Genomic DNA, 17,500 nt, shown 5'->3' with positions numbered 1-17,500 from the left:
ACAAGACAATTTTTATTCAGTATAAAGGCCATAGGCCATAATACAGTCAGAAACCGTTATACATGTTTGTGCATGTGTAGTATTTGCACATTTTACTATAGGCATATATCTAAATATTTAAGTATTTCAAAGTTTTTCCACATTATAAAGATAAAGCCATACATTAAATAATACATCCACATTTTCTGATGTCGTTATATCTATAAAGGTTTGCAATGAATGATTTTATATAAATTTAGAAATATGGTGATCTCTTAGTACATTATAACGCTTACACACAAGCAAAATATAGAGTGCATCCTTAATATATCTTAATCCATGATCCAGGCAATATGGGCAGTCTTTTAGTGTAGGTTATGTTGTTATATCTTCCTTGGTCAATAGCAAGTCTAAAGTTACTACATCTAAATCTTGTATATATTACTATAATATAAACAGGGATTTCATAAGTGAGATAACGTTCTACATTTAACAATGACTTATAATGCTTATAATAAAAAGTATCCAATAAATTTGTAACAGAACTACACCAATTTTGCTGATGATTATCAAACAATCGTGTCTAAATTTACCTATAAACAATTTTACATCTCCAACATCCTGAGCTATTCAAACATAGCCAAATCCTGATATGTCACCCATTTGGTGCGTCCTGTTTCATCCAGTGTGTGTAGCATTGTATAACATTGACGGGGAAGCCTGTTTACATTGAGTTGTAATAGCCTACACCAATACTTAATAGCTTTAGTAGTGTAAATAAGCTGTAAAGTAGCTCTACCACATTCACTTAAAGCCATAATATTACTGGTGTTTTTCCCTAATTTTAAAAACTATTTACACATCTTCAAACATTTTACAGTAACAAGTACCCCATATTTCTGAACCATAACATAAAATTGGCGTTACCATAGAATCAAATATCTTAAATAAATCTTAACAAGGAATATCACCAAATTTCTTTTGATACCTATATATTGCCATCATGGGTTTTTTTTTACCTTGTGCTGCAAGACAAGTCTGGGTTTTAGTCCATATTAGTTTTGGTGTAAACATATACCTAAATATCTATAATATGAGACAACCTCAATACTATTTCCATTAAAAAAAACACTTTTCATAATTCTATAGAGGACCTCCATTTCTAAAAACAATAACCTTGGTCTTTCTTAAATTCACAGCCATACCTGTAATATTACAACACACTTCTAATGCACTAATTTTCTTTTGTACCTGTAAAGGAGTGTCAGAAACAGTTGATACATCATCAGCAAACATAAGAGTATATATTGATTTACAATCATTTGATATAAAAACACCTTGTCCACCACACTCTTCCATAGTTTTACAAAAACTGTATTTATTTATAAAAATAATGAACATTTCTGGACTCACTATACATCCTTGTCGGGTGCCGATATTACAATGAAACTAATCTGATAAGCCATTTGGTGTTCTTACACAAGCACTTAGTTTAGTATACATTGATGAAATTACAGATAAATATTTACCACATATTCCAACTTCAGCAATACTTTTTAAAAGAAATGTATGATTAACATTATTAAAAGCCTTAGAAATTTACCTCTTTTTTTCCAGGCATATTTTTGCACAAGAGCTTGCAGTGAAAAAATATTATCAGCAGTAGAATAATCTGGTCTGAAGCCTGCTTGAGATTCGTCAATAATAATCGTGTATATGATTTACAATTTCTTCTTCTGTAATTGGGAGATTTATTGACAAATCATCACTATTTACAGACAACATTATAATTATTATTATTCATTTCATTATACAATTCATTTCTAAAAAGAAGGGGAGAGAAGTGTTCATTCCATTGTACAGAACTAATTTCTTGTGATATATTAGAATACTGTTTAACTTGTTTAATCAATTTCCAAAAGAGTTTGGGACTGTTTCTTGCATTTATCAAATTTTCTCTCTGTTTAATAAAATAAGCACTTCTTTTCCTATTAAAAGTATTTTTTAATTCTTTTCTCAAAATTAAAAAAAAACTGAGAATTCTACACCATGATCTCTATGAGCTTTTAATGCATCATATTTTCTTTGTTTTAAATTTTATAATTCATCATCCCACCAAGGTGGTTGCAGGTTTACATTTTTAATAGAAGAAAAAACATATAATCTCTTAGTATGGCTTGCTGCCTCTTGAAACAGTTTAATATTGTATGTCACAGCTTCATTAATATTATAGGTCACAAATTACAGGATATAATCTTGTGAATCTATAAGTAAAGACTCTAAGCGAGCTAAAAAAAACAACTTCTTTTATCTCATCATTCCAGACAAATTTTACCCATTTGCTACCTTTTCTCATCATTATCATTGTAAATATTTCTCTCTTGGTTGCAACAGTTATTAGCATTAACACCAGGCATAGGATGCAGAACAATAAAGTGGAAAATGATTAGAATAATCTTGTGTACCAACTCCAAAATCAGAAAAATAGTGGAAAAAGAGAAGATGAATCAATCATGTAATCTACCACACTGCCACCGTTATAAGTATAACAGGTAAAATCTCCATGTTTGTCATCAAATAACCTACATTTAATACATGAATACCAAAAGATCTACACAAATCAACAAGCTTTTTTCCAAAGTTATTGTGTATTAATGTATCTTTAGTGTGTCTACACATGTCAAAATTATCAGATGGATAATCATTTACATCTCGTTGTATGAAATCGATGTTATCATTTGGTATAAAATCTAGAAAATCCTTTATCCTTGCATTTAAGTCGCCAGCCACAAACACATACTGACACAATAATATTCAAGTAATGTTGCAAAACTGATACTCCATCATCATCCATATTTTCATAAATAGGAGAATTTTCAGGTGATATATAGGTAAATAACATAATAGTGTCCCTATTCCATTCTAAAAGTGATGTTTTAAATAATAGAACCACTGTATTTTCAAAACAGTCATAAATCCTACTGATGTAGCTATTTGTTAACGAATAATTCCGAATAAATGCAGTCACTCTGCCGCTATAGCGGCCTAAACGTTTCTTAGTTTTCACATTGTTGATTACTTGGTAACCAGTCAAAAAATCACAGAACTCTGCTGAACGTTTTACAAAAGATTCACAAAATGAAATCAGGTCACATTTATAACACAGTACCTACCTGAGAATAAGGGTTATCATACTTGTGCAAACCTTCGATATTCCAAGAAAGAATTTTAAAAGCTGGGCCGTGGCCACTTCCTCATGCCCTACTGTCATTAGTACCACAAGGCGAGAGAGTTACGTTCCTTACTATATCTTCTGTTGTAGATGATTCCCTTGTTTGGGGATCCGATTCAGAAATGCCCTTGCGATGTTTGAACAAGTGCGAGTGTTAGATGAACGTTCTGTGTTTCCACGATTGAGGGTAATACAAAGCCCAAAATGAGTCCACACTACACCAGTTACAAGATGGGTTTGTATGGTGACATTTACAGCAAACCACATACCAGTGACATTGGGTGGATGGTGGCACCTTTCTTGAACAGGCCTAGTGTTCATGTACTTACCTCCGCCAATAGACGAAGGTGTACCAGATGAATTCCCAGCAGACAAGGTGGTTGGATATCAACCTGTCTGGTTTGCCTACAATTCACTTGGATGTTCCAACTGTACTAGGCCAGGCCTATGGGGCTTCCCATCATCAACGCTGCAGCCTGTGAATGGACCACTTTGGTCACAGCCCTGGATCAACTGCCAAGAGTGAATTGTCTTGTAACTGGACCAAATACCAAACTTGTGGTAACCATGGATATGGACCTGTATAAGAGGGCACTAAAGCTTCAATACCTTGAACCACAGATCATACTGTTTCTCCAATTTCAGTGTACTATTCGCGAGGGCAACTGGTACCTGTATTTGACAGGCCTGGAGAAACCATGTATGTACTTCTTCGCCTACAACAGGTTAGATCATAACCACAGCAATCCAGTGGTGCATTGCTAGCATTCATGACATTTGGCAGGAGTTTGTTAATGGTGATTTCATGGTGAACACAAGTAACGCTATTCCATTCACTCGCATTGGTGTAGACCAAGCCATGGAGGACCTCAACAAATCTTCCAAAGGTCAAGGGTGGATCTCTTGGATCACTTCACACCCAAATACTCTTATCAAGTTCTATCTTACAGGTACTGAACTGGCACACCTCTCTGCAGAGACCGACCAATTGGCTACACTGTCCAGCAGTGCTACAACACATAAACAGCAGCACTGTCTCTCCCTGGCCAAAGTTCGTCATCAGGAACGAGATATTGGATAACTGAAGACGGTGCTAGCTTTTTGTAGGTCAATATTAAACATAACCTTTATCGGAAAAGAAAATACATGGAAAATCACATATTCCCTTCGTGGCCATACAAAAGATCTGGACCCATATTCACAAAAAGGTGTAAATTTACATCTACGACTAGCACTTGCGTCTGCCGTAGATTTACGTTTACGTGCAAGAAGCACCTTACTCTCAAAGACGGTCATAAATGTAAACGTAACTTAGTTGGACGTAAATCTACGATTTAACACTCTCACCGAAGAAATAATTTTATAAACCCATTAGAAACGATGGCTACCGGGTAAATAACAAATGCGCAAAACAATTTCGTTTGTCGTCTGCTAACAATAACATCGCAAACGGCGAACCATGGCATTTTGGTATTGGTCAGGATCCGCGTTTTGGTACAAACTTGAGGACATTTTTTAAAAAGGAAAAGATAACTCAGGAGAAATTGGCCGAGTCGAAAACATCCGTTCGATCACCAACAAAAATATGTCCAATCCGTGGGCATTCGCCATTGCAAACTGCTTCAATTATTGGAAATGCTGCCAGTTTCCGTAAATAACAGTAAATAACGGCGGTCATGCTTGATTTATTACATATACACAACTTACGTGCAGCGTTAGTTGTAACCGGAGGCACTCTTTATATTTACGTCCAACTTTACATGTAATTTACGTTTTCGTTGTTTCGTGAATAGCTCTTTAGTTGTAGATTTACGTGTACCTGTAAAACTAGGCTTACGATGTTTTGTGAATATGGGTCCAGATCTAGGAATGAGAACCATGTCTTTTTCAATGCTAATTTGTTCTGTTAGCAAAAACAAACACCCGAGTGGGTTGTTGGCGTATGTTTTATGTTAATTTGTCTGCCCAGTCATCTCTCTGTCTGTATGTATGCCTGTCTTTAAATCTGCATAGTAAACTTAGTAAATGTGTAAGCAAAACCTTGTGCCATAATATATCATTTAAAAAAAATAAAACCCAAATTAAAATTTAAACAATTTAACTGGTGTGTATGTGTGTGTGTGTGTGTGTGTGTGTGTGTGTGTGTGTGTGTGTGTGTGTGTGTGTCAGAGGGGAGGGAGAGATGCGTGCCAGGATGTATCTTGTTATATATTAGGTCACGATACTAGCATCAGACAAGCATCCTTCTAACTGGAACTCTATTACTCAGGACATCTAATTACTCATTGACAATATAATACGACGTATGATGCAGTGCCCCTACTTTATAACACCTATTTGCCTTAATGGTTGTTTTTGGGGGTTTTTTGGGATATAGGCACGTTAATAAAGTAATCTATACCAAATACTCGGTTGCCACACATACAAGAACCTATTAGACAAGGAGTCGTATTTCGAAGCTTCGTTTACTTTAAATTGATTGTAGTGCAACAAGTCTACGTTTTATGAGTAATGAATGTCTTTATTTCCAGGAGTTTTTAAAAACTGAGATCATTGTATTAAATGTTCTAATTTATGAGTTCAGTTCACATGATAGATATTCAAAAACTTTTTGCCATATATTGTGATCATTCTATCCATGAAACTCTCTGTTCACAGCCTTGGACAAATAGTGTCATAGATGATTTTAATAGACCATACAAACTATGCACATTAAAGATATGATGCAGCTGCAACAACAGATCCCAATAGTTCATGAGGAATTTGAAAAGGGTCAATTTGCTGTACTGTAAACAACATGGCCATGGACAAAGCAAGCAAGTGAACAAACGCACCTAAGAGTGAGATGATTGGAATTACAGAAACCCCTTCCACTTACAGCTGGTGTAAAGGTCGTTCAGATCATTAACTAGTCTGAAACCACACTTTGAACCACCACACCCACCAACACCCACCACTCCGCCCTCCCAAAAACCAATATACAACACCATGACAAGGTAAGCTTGGTTCAAGTTGGTTATACAAGTGTATCGAGTATCAGACTTCATCTACAAGAACAACATGTCACGCAGACATTACATTCAAAGCAAAGAGTTCACAGCAATTTAAAATTATAAAACGCGACTAAATTATTCGGCAGAATATACATTTCTTTTCAATCAAGAAATAGTGACATGAAACACATTTTCAGACATAAAAACCAGAGATTACCCATGCACTTTTAGACATGGAAGAACTAAGGCAATGCAAAAAGTCGAATCTAATTGGCTGCTTTCATAAGTTGGCTGCAACGTTTGATTATGATATGCCGGGATTAGATGTAACAAGTATAGGATGATTCCGTCATAGTCAATATAGCAACAGTCTAAAGAGTTCAGTGAGGCAGAAAAGAAACCAGGGAACGTCATGACTACTTCAATTATAAAAACTGGCTGCTTTCTCTAAGTTGATAAATATAACATTGAGCTGTATCAGTACAAGCTGCAACACATTTCAGTGCTTTCCACCAAAGGGAAGATGTACAGCACACAAGATTCCAGTGATGTGTTCATATGAGTGCACTATCTGACTTATATTTTGTTTAACAAATTACCCTGGAACTACACCGGAAAATTGGTAACAAATTTGTTTTCTTCTTATCAGTGATGTATTTTAGCTGAAACTAAGTTAGTGTGTGTGTGTGTGTATGTGTGTGTGTGTGCGTGCGTGCGTGCGTGCGTACGTGCGTGCGTGCGTGTGTGTGTTTATGTATATATGTGTGTCTGTGTCTATTTCTCTCTGTGTGTGTATGTGATTGTGCGTATGTGTATTAGTGTCTTACTGTTTGTGTGTGCGTGTTGCTATATGTGTGCGTCTTTTGTGTGTGTGTGTGTGTGTGTGTGTGTGTGTGTGTGTTGCTGCTCCTGTATGCATGTGTGTGTGTCGAAGTCGAAGTGTGTGTGTCTGTATGTGTGTGTGTATGTGTATGTGTATGTTGGTGTATCGGTATATGTGTGCGGGTGTATGTATGTGTGTGTCTGTCTGTGTGGGTATGTGTGTGTGTGTGTGTATGCGTATGTGCGTGAGTATGTGTATGTCTGTGTGTGTATGTGTCTGTGTCTGAATGTGTCTGTGTTTATGTGTCTGTGTGCGTGAGTGTGTTTGTGTGTGTGTATATGACTGTGTGTGACTGTGTTTGTGTGAATCGGTGTGTATGTGCATGTGTGCGCGTGTAGGTGTGTGCGTGTGTGTGTGTGTGTGTGTGTGCGTGTGTGTGTGGGGGAGCTGTTCACTATTTAGGTAGTGAATTTTCAATCTCATTGTCTTATTGTCTTCTTGACTTACCTAGGTGTACTTGTGTTTACTGCTCTTTGATCACCCATTGGTGTAACTGTAGAAGGTCCCTCACTGGTATTACTTGTGCGGGTAATTGAAGACCTGCCAACAAATATAAATATACAATATGTCAGGATCAGTCCATGTGTGTGTGTGTGTGTGTGTGTGTGTGTGTGTGTGTGTGTGTGTGTGTGTTTGTGTGTGTGTGTGTGTGTGTGTGTGTGTGTGTGTTTGTGTGTGTGTGTGTGTGTGTTTGTGTTTGTGTGTTCATGTGTCCGTGTGTCCGTGTGTGCGTGTGTGTACAGTTTGTTGCTTCATGTATTAGTTTGTTTACAGCATATTAGCTGGTGATTACACAATAAACATTTACCCTTCGTCACAGAAAGGAGTCCATGTTTAACTATTGCACATATATATATATATACATATATATATATATATATATATATATATATATATATATATATATATATATATATATATATATATATATATATATATATACGTATTGTACATATTATACATTCTGCACATGTTCCAGTTTCTATGTGGTACTATTTTACCATAGATAGCTTGAACCCGTTATATTTCATCTCTTGAGTCCAATTTTATACTCCATTTAGGTGACTCGTAATCAGTGATAACTTTGTTAACTATATCACACACTGGTCAAAAAAGGAAAAAAGATCATACTTTTTAGAAATAATGAAGAGATCGTGTATGATGGATTTAACACTGATGTCGTTGGTAAGGAACTGGCCACCTCGTAGAGCAAATATGTTTTTCACTATGTAACCAGGTTTGAATCTACACAGTTTCCACCCCTGCGCGTGCTGTAACCTCACCGTGGTGCAGGGGTGTAACATTCTCTTTGAGAATGGCCAATACAGCACAAATTGAAGTTTAGAGTAAAATTCGGTGTCCGTAAAATTCTGTGATATTTGTATTTGTATTTTTGCACAGTTCTTTACACTGTTTTTGTTTAAACCTTGAATTTTTATATTGATGTTGATCATCACTTTATTTATTTGCATTACCATAGTTTGACACCCAATAGCCGATGTATTTTTCGTGCTGGGGTGTCGTTAAACATTCATTCATTCATTCATTCTACACAGTTTCCAAGATAAGTAAGTTTTATCTTATTAATAGTTCCTTCCATTGACCAGGGACCAGAGTTTGAATAGTCATTAATGATGGTGATCTTTTATGGAAATTTTGCACAGGTCGTGCGAAATAACGTTGGAGTATTTCCAGTTCATTTATGTCATTTGCACTTAAGTTACTCCAGAGCTCATACCCATAAAACGAGCATGGGATGAAGACACGACGCCATATGTTTGCACAGACCACAGGATTTAGATAACTGCTTTCAATCCAATATTCTTTAAAGAATTAATACTGCGTCTATCACTGGCACAGGCACGATTAACTCTATAATAATTCCTTATAGTACATAACACTCCACATGCATATATAGTACTATATTTGATACCCAGCTGGTTACCTTCAAGAGAATTAGTAGTATATAATCAGGAAGTGGTGCACCTCGACTTCCCCATCAAAGCCAATGGATAAAAAGATTTAATTGTCGTCTGTTACAAATTAGCCTTATAGTCCATCGGTAAATGTCAAAAAAATTAATCTTGTAATAATTCTGTATATAATTTTGGCAAATGCATTTGAATTCATCTGAAGAGTATAGAGGGTATGAAAAACCATGTTGCCAGTTTTCGGTCCTGAGGTGATTTTGGAGCAAACATATGATACGAAAATGGTTTGGAAAATAGATTTAAATTCATTTCAAATTAACCAAAATTATTTTATAAAGTGAAAACGCAAGACATAGACCCGTATTACCTTTTCGATGGTGGCGACGACGGCGGTTACGGTTTTGTGTTTTGTCCAATTTCTCACAAACTGGAAGTCCTATCTATCTCATGGAAACTTGGTTTATAATTGTATAGTGGATTTTCATTGCAGTGCAATGAAAACCACCATGGTAGGCGAGACATTTAATTCCATGTTTGTTACGGTGTTTTGTGTCCTCAGAGGCTTCCCTACATAACACTGACAACAAAGCGGACACTCCAGGTGGAAAAGGTAGTTTCCATGGAACAGCCCTTGGCGTGTCTCAGCGTTTGGACCAAGGCGAAACAGTTGTGGACCCAGTGCATTTCAGTCAGTCTGACTTCTGCAGGCTTACACAATGTCCCACTCACAATTACCGACTTGGTCCCATGTACGATTCAGGGTAATACAAACCCCAAAATGAGTCCACACTACGCCAGTTACAAGATGGGATTGTATGCTGACATTTACAGAAACCCACATACCAATGTCATTGGGTGGATGGTGGCAAATTTTTTTAACAGGCCTCGTGTTCATGAACTTAATCCATAAACTTCGACAGTAGAGGAAGGTGAACCTGAGGAATTCCTAGCAGAAAGGGTAGTTGGACGACAGCCTGTACCTTTCTGGTCTGCCTGCAATTCATTTGGATGTTCCACCTGTAGTAGGCCAGGCCTTTGGGCTTCCCATCATCAACGCTGTAGTCCATGAATGGACCACTTTGATTACAGCACTGGATCAACTGACAAAAGTGAATTGTCTTGTAACTGGACCAGACACCAAACTTGTGGTAACCATGGATATGGACCTGTACACGAGGGCACTAAAGCTTCAATACCTTGAACCACAGGTCATGCTATTTCTCCAATTTCAGTGTACCATTCGGGACTGGCAACTGGTGTCTTATTTGGCAGCACTGGAGGAATTGTATATCTACTTCTTTGCCTGCAACTGTCTAGATTATGCTCAAAACATTCCAGAGTACATTGCTTGCACACATGAGACGGACTGCACAGACCCAGACATTTGGCAGGAGTTTGTTAACGGTGATTTCATGGTGAAAACAAGTACCACTATTCCATTCACTCGTAGTGGTGTAGACCAAGCCATGGAGTATCTCAACAAATAACCCAAAGGTCAAGGGATGATCTCTTGGATCACTTCACACCCAAATACTCTTATCAAGTTCTGTCTTACAGGCTCTGAACTGGCATGTCTCTCTGTAGACACCGAACGATTTGCTACACTGTCCATCAGTGCTACAACATATCAACAGCACCACTGTCTCTCCCAGGCCAAAGTTCGTCATAAGGAACGAGATATTGGACAGCTGAAGACGGTGCAAGCACAATGTAGTGTCTTCAATGGAGTCTGATGCCCATGCTATGACAGACTGCATATTCAATGTCCTGTCAAAGGAGATAGTCTAGTAGATTAGGTAAAAAAAATTCAAAATGTGAAAGAAGCGTGACATCTTGTATACTGGTACAATTTGTACTACTCTTTGATATAAAGGCAGGAAACACGCGATCTAACCACACTTGTGGCTGTCATCTTGATTTTCAAAATGGCTGCCATCAAAAACTAATTTGCCAATATCTTGGCTCCTAGGACATATAAATACTTAATTTAAGTTACTAATCCCATGTGTTCACACCCTAGGAATTCCACAGAACTTACCGTAACTTCACTTTTTTGTATGTCAAAATTAAACATGACCTTTAGCAGAAAAGAAAATATATGGAAAATCAAATATTTGCCTCATATTATTATTTGTTTTATGTTTTGTCATCTGCCCCTTTCCTTTCTCTCCTTCGAATTCCGTCTCATTTCTTTCCGATCTGGCAACTCTTATCTTTCAACTTCTTTCACTGTCCACCTCCACATCCCAGTCCTTGTATCTCCAACCGCGACAGGTGCTATCTGTGCCACACACCTGCCCTGTCAGGGAACTTCATGACTACTTCAATTATAAAAACTGGCTGGTTTCTCTAAGTTGATGAATATAACATTGAGCTGTATCAGTACAAGTCGCAATGCATTTCAATATGAGTGCACCATGTGATGTTGTGGTCCCTACAATTGCCAATTTTCATACTTTAGTTCTTTATGAACCACGAATTATCTATGGCATGAAGAGAAACTATAGCTCAATACCACTGCAACAAAACAAAAGGCAAAGGAACTTACATTTTTTCATTCAAATTTGTCAGTGGGTGTGACACATCATTGTCGTTTACTGTAGTCAGCTTTTCCTGAAAAATGTGTCCCAAATATCTCCTTGCATCACAGATGAGAGCATGTATCAGCTTCAAATGTTCGACATAACTCCTTTTGGAAGGACAAACGAAAACCCTCAGATGGACCAGTTAAGAAGGTACTCCTTGCCAAAGTGAGACAGCTAGTTTGCCTTGCACAAAAGGTGCCCTTACCAAACATACTTTGAGGGTTGCATATCAAGCCAGACATATTTGGAACCAATCACTGGCAGCTACACAACAGCTACCAAACTCGTGTGGTTAGGAGTAGACCAAGGATTCTATTGATCAATTGATTCCTTTCTAGACAGCATTTCCAGAGGTCGTCAAATCATCTGATTAGATGTGTTTGCAAGAAGGGATGCAGATTTATCAAATGTTTTACATCATTTCTTCCATGCACTGAATTATGTACTTATGCAGGAATGTGTTATCTTACAGACTGATTACAATGGGTTTTCATGTTTCACCGTAGTTGCCCTCCTTACTTGCCGTTATGGTCCGAAAATATTAGTGTTAACGGTAAGAAAAATGCAGCGGTGCCTTACCTGGTTTGCCACTGTGCCCTTCCCATGCATCCACTGATAATATAATATAATGTTTAAAAATATGTTTTTAAACCCACCATGTTATTATTTAGCAATGACACAAAATGTAATAAGAAAATTGACATCTAGCAAAGTCATCTTGCTTATTAACACACGAAGTGACAGGTCGGTTATACTTGGATGTAAGATAAAACATGCTAAAATGTCCATAAGAAATAACGTTATTTTCAGCAGTTTAAAGTTAAAGATATTTATAAATATATTCTTTGTGACTTACACATTATTATTCATTGTTTATTTACGTTTTGATACCGCAATCATCCTCAAACAAATTAACTAATAATAACATTTTCGAGCACGTCAGAATCACGTGAAGCGTTCCTGATCGGAAGACCTGTGCCAAGTTCAGCGAGTCTGAACAGATACACGTCCCCTAAACAGGTTTATGCATTTCACAATCTGATTAAAATTAGATCCACTAGTTAATAGACTAGTAGAGCTAATTTTAATCTGACTGCATTTCACAGCACAGTAAACGAAATGGCCACGTCGGGATGCAATCAAATAGTTCGTGAACGTTAACGAAAAGGTTTTTTGTAGTTCAGCAAGTCTATAGTACTATTATCCTGTTCAATTATTTAGACCCAAAGTGTTTTGCAAATGTTACGTTTATTTCCTATATATACGTATATTCTTCTCTCTCCCTATAACCATATAACCATAGATTAAAATATGTTCAGTGTGTCGTTACATAAATGACGTGTCTCTCTCTCTCTCTCTCTCTCTCTCTCTCTCTCTCTCTCTCTCTCTCTCTCTCTCTCTCTCTCTCTCTCTCTCTCTCTCTCTCTCTCTCTCTCTCTCTCTCTCTCTCTCTCGCTCTCCCTTCAGCGCGCTTGCTTGTGTATTCCACAATATAATTATAATATTTGATACATATTTTTTTTTCAAAGTGAGGTTTTGTCACTTGAAGCGCCTGCTTCATGTTTACAGATATTTTCTTAAATATAGGTCATACTACGATTTGTGCGGATAGGACGATAGAACCGAACATTAGTTTGAAACGCACTATAGAATGATGCTTTTGATATGCAAATGACCTAATTATTTATAGGCGAAATAACGTGCATTCAAACGACACAGAGATTTTTAAAAAGTGGAATTAAGTCAACTTCGTGCATTTTATATGATGATTTGTATATAAAACCTGTCGGGGTTAGGGTTTGTTTTCATGTAAATGCAAAGAAAACAAATATCGAATAGGAAATAAACGTAACATTTGCAAAAAACTTTCGGTCTAAATAATTGAACAGGATAATAGTATCTACTTGTATACAATATATAATATATCATCAAACATTTATTTAACACAAAAATCATTGATGTTAGCTAAACTTAAGTGATACGAGTCTTAGACATGAGGTTATACCTGTACCTGTATCATGTATTTTCTATTACCATATTATAATAATGCTTAATAGGTACTTTTATTATCACTTCATGACTCCATTTTAAATTCCAAAAAATAGTTATGTTGCACTTTTAAAAAAATATACAAATGTAATTAATTAAAATATGAAATCCTTCTTTGTTAGAACTGGTAAAGTGTTAACTTGATGGGATCGATTCCCGTCAGTGGGCCCATTGGATATTCCTCGCTCCAACCAATGCACCACAACTGGTATATCAAAGGACGTGGTATATGTTACCCTGTCTGTGAAATGGCGCATATAAAAGGTCCATTGCTACTGATCGAAAAAGAGTAGCCCTTGAAGTGGCGACAGCGGGTTTCCTCTCCATATCTGTGTGGTGCTTAACCATATGTCTGAATCCATATACCCGTAAATAAAATGTATTGAGTGCGTCGTTAATTAAACATTTCCTTCCTTTGTTAGAACTTGATAGAAAATATGTTGCCTTTGTGCCCCTCTTTTGAAGGAAAAGTTCGCCTTGGTGCCCTATTTTTGTTATTAACCCAAACACTTGCCATACCATGACATGAGACTCGGTCGGTAGCCAAAGAAATCATGGAGGAAACTTCACGCCTGTAACTTACTTGAAAGCGATGTTCTACAGCTGTTGGCGAAAAGTAAATGGTTCCACCGACAGCATAATTGTTACGACACATTCCCTTCATTCACTTTCATAAAATATAAACTAAACACGAATAGGACAATTCCTTCCACTATAACTAAATGATCCGTAAAAATGCACAGCAGCTAGAGAAAATGGCATTGCTTATCAAAATCACGTCATTTACCAAATGACGTCATTTACAAAAAAAATCACCTGATTCAAATACTAGTGAATGAACATTTGCATTCTTACGCGACATCAGTATCAACAAAGAGTACACAAACAATACTACAGGCGTATTTAACGGTAAACAAAATAAATTCAGTTATATGTATTGTTAAAGTATGTATATATATATTTAATGATAAGATTTGACGGTAATTATTGAACAACAAAAAAAGTGCATACTTTTGTATAAGACTTCTACGTAGAGTCATACAGTGTGGACATCGTTTATTCGGTTCATACATGCATCAACAAAAAAATAATTGCACTCACTTCTTAAATATATTGAAAACGCACCACCGAGAAATGTTTGGCTTTCCAAAGGAATACCTGAGTAATAAATGTAGTTTTTTGTGAACAGCAATAGATGGATGATTGATAATGATTCCAAACAAAAAAGGATGCACATCATTGAACATCTACAGCAACACAAGCCATGCAACGTCTTCTCATCCATCTGATAAATCTGCGAATAGTGTTCTGGGGGATAGCATTCCACTCCTGCGTTTTCCAGTTCTCTAAGGTTATTCATTTGTGGACGACGTGAGATGCGTTGACCAAGGTAATCCCAAAGATGCTCTATTGGCGATAAATTAAGGGACAGTGCTGGCCATTCAAGCAAAGGGACATTATTGTTCCGTAGATACTATGTTGTAACATGTGCTGTGTGCACTCGGGCGTTGTCTTGCTGAAATGTGTGGATATTCCGATGCTGATGAAAGAAGGGAATGACGTGATTTTGCAATACGTTATCCCGGTAGTAAATGGCATTCATTCTGCCATGGAAAACATGGAGTACTGTTTTGTGATGATAGCTGATCCCGTCCCACACCATGACATTCCCTCCACCCCATCGATCCGTCTGGACAAGGCAGTCGTGGTAACGTTCTCCACGCCTACGCCACACCCGCAACTGACCATCAGCATTCCTTAAATGGAAACGGGATTCGTCAGAGAATAACACACCATGCCAACGTTGTAATCTCCAATGACGATACCTCTCTGCCAAACGTCGGTGCTCATTTTGATGTCGATCAGTCAGGACATGTCCAACATGCGGTCTTTGAGCACACAGTCCAGCAGAACAAAGACAGCAACGCACAGTGTCTGCGCTGATAACCCCTCGTCGATCTTGAACAGTTCCTGCAGTCCTGGCAGCTGGCATCTCCTGTGGAGTGATTGTTGAATGGTGGCATCCAAACCGCTGTGCGATGGTCTACTCGAAATGCCGAACTGAAGCATACCTAAGATACGTTCACGTTCCTCAGCTGTCAACCTTACCATCACTTGTTTAACGTTCCCCAAAAGACTACTTCATAAATGAAAGTGTCTTTTCAGAGAGCCCCAATCAGCATTATTTGGACATTCAATTTACGCTTACCATGCTAAGCATACAATATGTTGTGTTTTGGTGTTGTGTTTCATGTAGTGTTCAGGCAATCGTTTTTGTAATTTATTCGTCGTCATGCATGGTCTATAAGGTAGTACAGTACTTATTCATTGATATTTGTAATGCTGACATACGCCCCATTCACATTTTTTATCATCAACTGGTGGTGCGTTTTCAATCTTGTTCAGTATATAATTATTAAGGAGACAAAAAATTACTATCAAAATTTGTATTACTCCAAAGAAAATACTATAGATAATACCAATTTAGATCAACTACTGTCTGATCAGGATTTAAAAAAAAGGCTGATGTTTTAAAAGGTTTATTAACATATGAAGATTTATCAAGTGTACTAAAGAATACAAAAAATAATAAATAATAAAAGTCCGGGTACAGAGGGTTTTACAACTGAATTCTTGAAATTAGATACATTAGTGATAACATACGAATTTTCTGACAAGAAACAGGTTATTTTGTTCTTAGATTCCTCAACTATGCCTTCATAAATGGTGAATTATCAATTACCCAGGAACTTGGTGTAATAACCTGCTTACCGAAAGATAATAAACCAAAACTTAACTGTTTTAACTAACTGGCGACCAATTACGCACCTAAATGTCATTTATAAATTAGCATCAGCTTGTATATCAGAAGGAATTAAAAGTGTACTCCATTTTCTCATCAATGAAGACCAAACTGGATTTATATTAAATAGGTATATTAGTGATAGCATACAAATCGTGTATTATATTTTATATTACACAGAATCTAACAATATTCCCGGAATGTTATTGCGAGTGGACTTTGAAAAAGCTTTCGATTCTATATCATGGTCATTTATACACAATAGTCTTAATTTTTTGTGATTTGGTGCAGATATCAAACGATGGATCTCCGTCTTTTATAACAATATCAAATCGAGTGTTATAGTAAATGATAATTTGTCATCTTCCTGTTCTATATGTAGGGGCTGCAGGCAAGGATAGCCCTTATCGCCGTATATCTTCTTTCTCCATGTAGAAATTATTGCAGGACGTATTCGAAAAAATTAAAAAATCAAAGGTATTTCAGTGTCTGATAAAGAATATCTTATTTAACAGTATGCTGATGAGACAGATTTTATACTTGACGCCAGCAGACAATTATTTGAAGAGACAATAAATACCTTGAATGTATTTGCTAAATTATCAGGATTAAATATTAATTTCGATAAGTAAGAAGTAATTTGGATTGACTCCTCTATCAATATCTCTATAATATATTTCTAAAATCTCAAATGAAAGTGGAACCTGCCTTCTTTTAAAGCACTCGGGATTACATGTAGCACAGACCTTTCTGAAATCATAAAACTAAATTATGATTCTAAATTATTTGAAATAAAACAGATTATAAATACATTAATGAAAAGGATTTTAACAAAACTTGGTAAAATAGCAATAATAAAGGCATTATTAATATCTAAGCTTAACTATTTATTTTTAACTATCCCAAACCAGACAGAATATTTTCAAAATTAATTACAGAAAATATTGTTTTAGTTCCTATATAATAATAAACCAGACAAAGCAAAATGAATAACAATATGTAAACCCATTAAATAGGGTAGATATTTTAAAATATGTAAAAGCTT

The 17,500-nt window shown here is 36.5% G+C and overlaps 1 protein-coding gene across 1 annotated transcript in view; it reads right to left on the bottom strand.

The window, feature by feature from the left end:
- The window catches only part of LOC121383880 (mucin-17-like), a 209,380-nt gene that overhangs the window by 181,219 nt on the left and 10,661 nt on the right, over positions 1-17,500 (bottom strand). Inside the window, exon 8 of the mRNA XM_041513976.1 lies at positions 7,535-7,627. Coding sequence (XP_041369910.1) covers positions 7,535-7,627 — 93 coding nt within the window. The remainder of the gene's footprint in view (positions 1-7,534; positions 7,628-17,500) is intronic.

Source organism: Gigantopelta aegis, chromosome 10 (assembly GCF_016097555.1).
Source record: "Gigantopelta aegis isolate Gae_Host chromosome 10, Gae_host_genome, whole genome shotgun sequence".
NCBI classification, from domain to species: Eukaryota; Metazoa; Mollusca; class Gastropoda; order Neomphalida; family Peltospiridae; genus Gigantopelta; species Gigantopelta aegis.
This window is presented reverse-complemented; position numbering and strand designations above follow the sequence as displayed.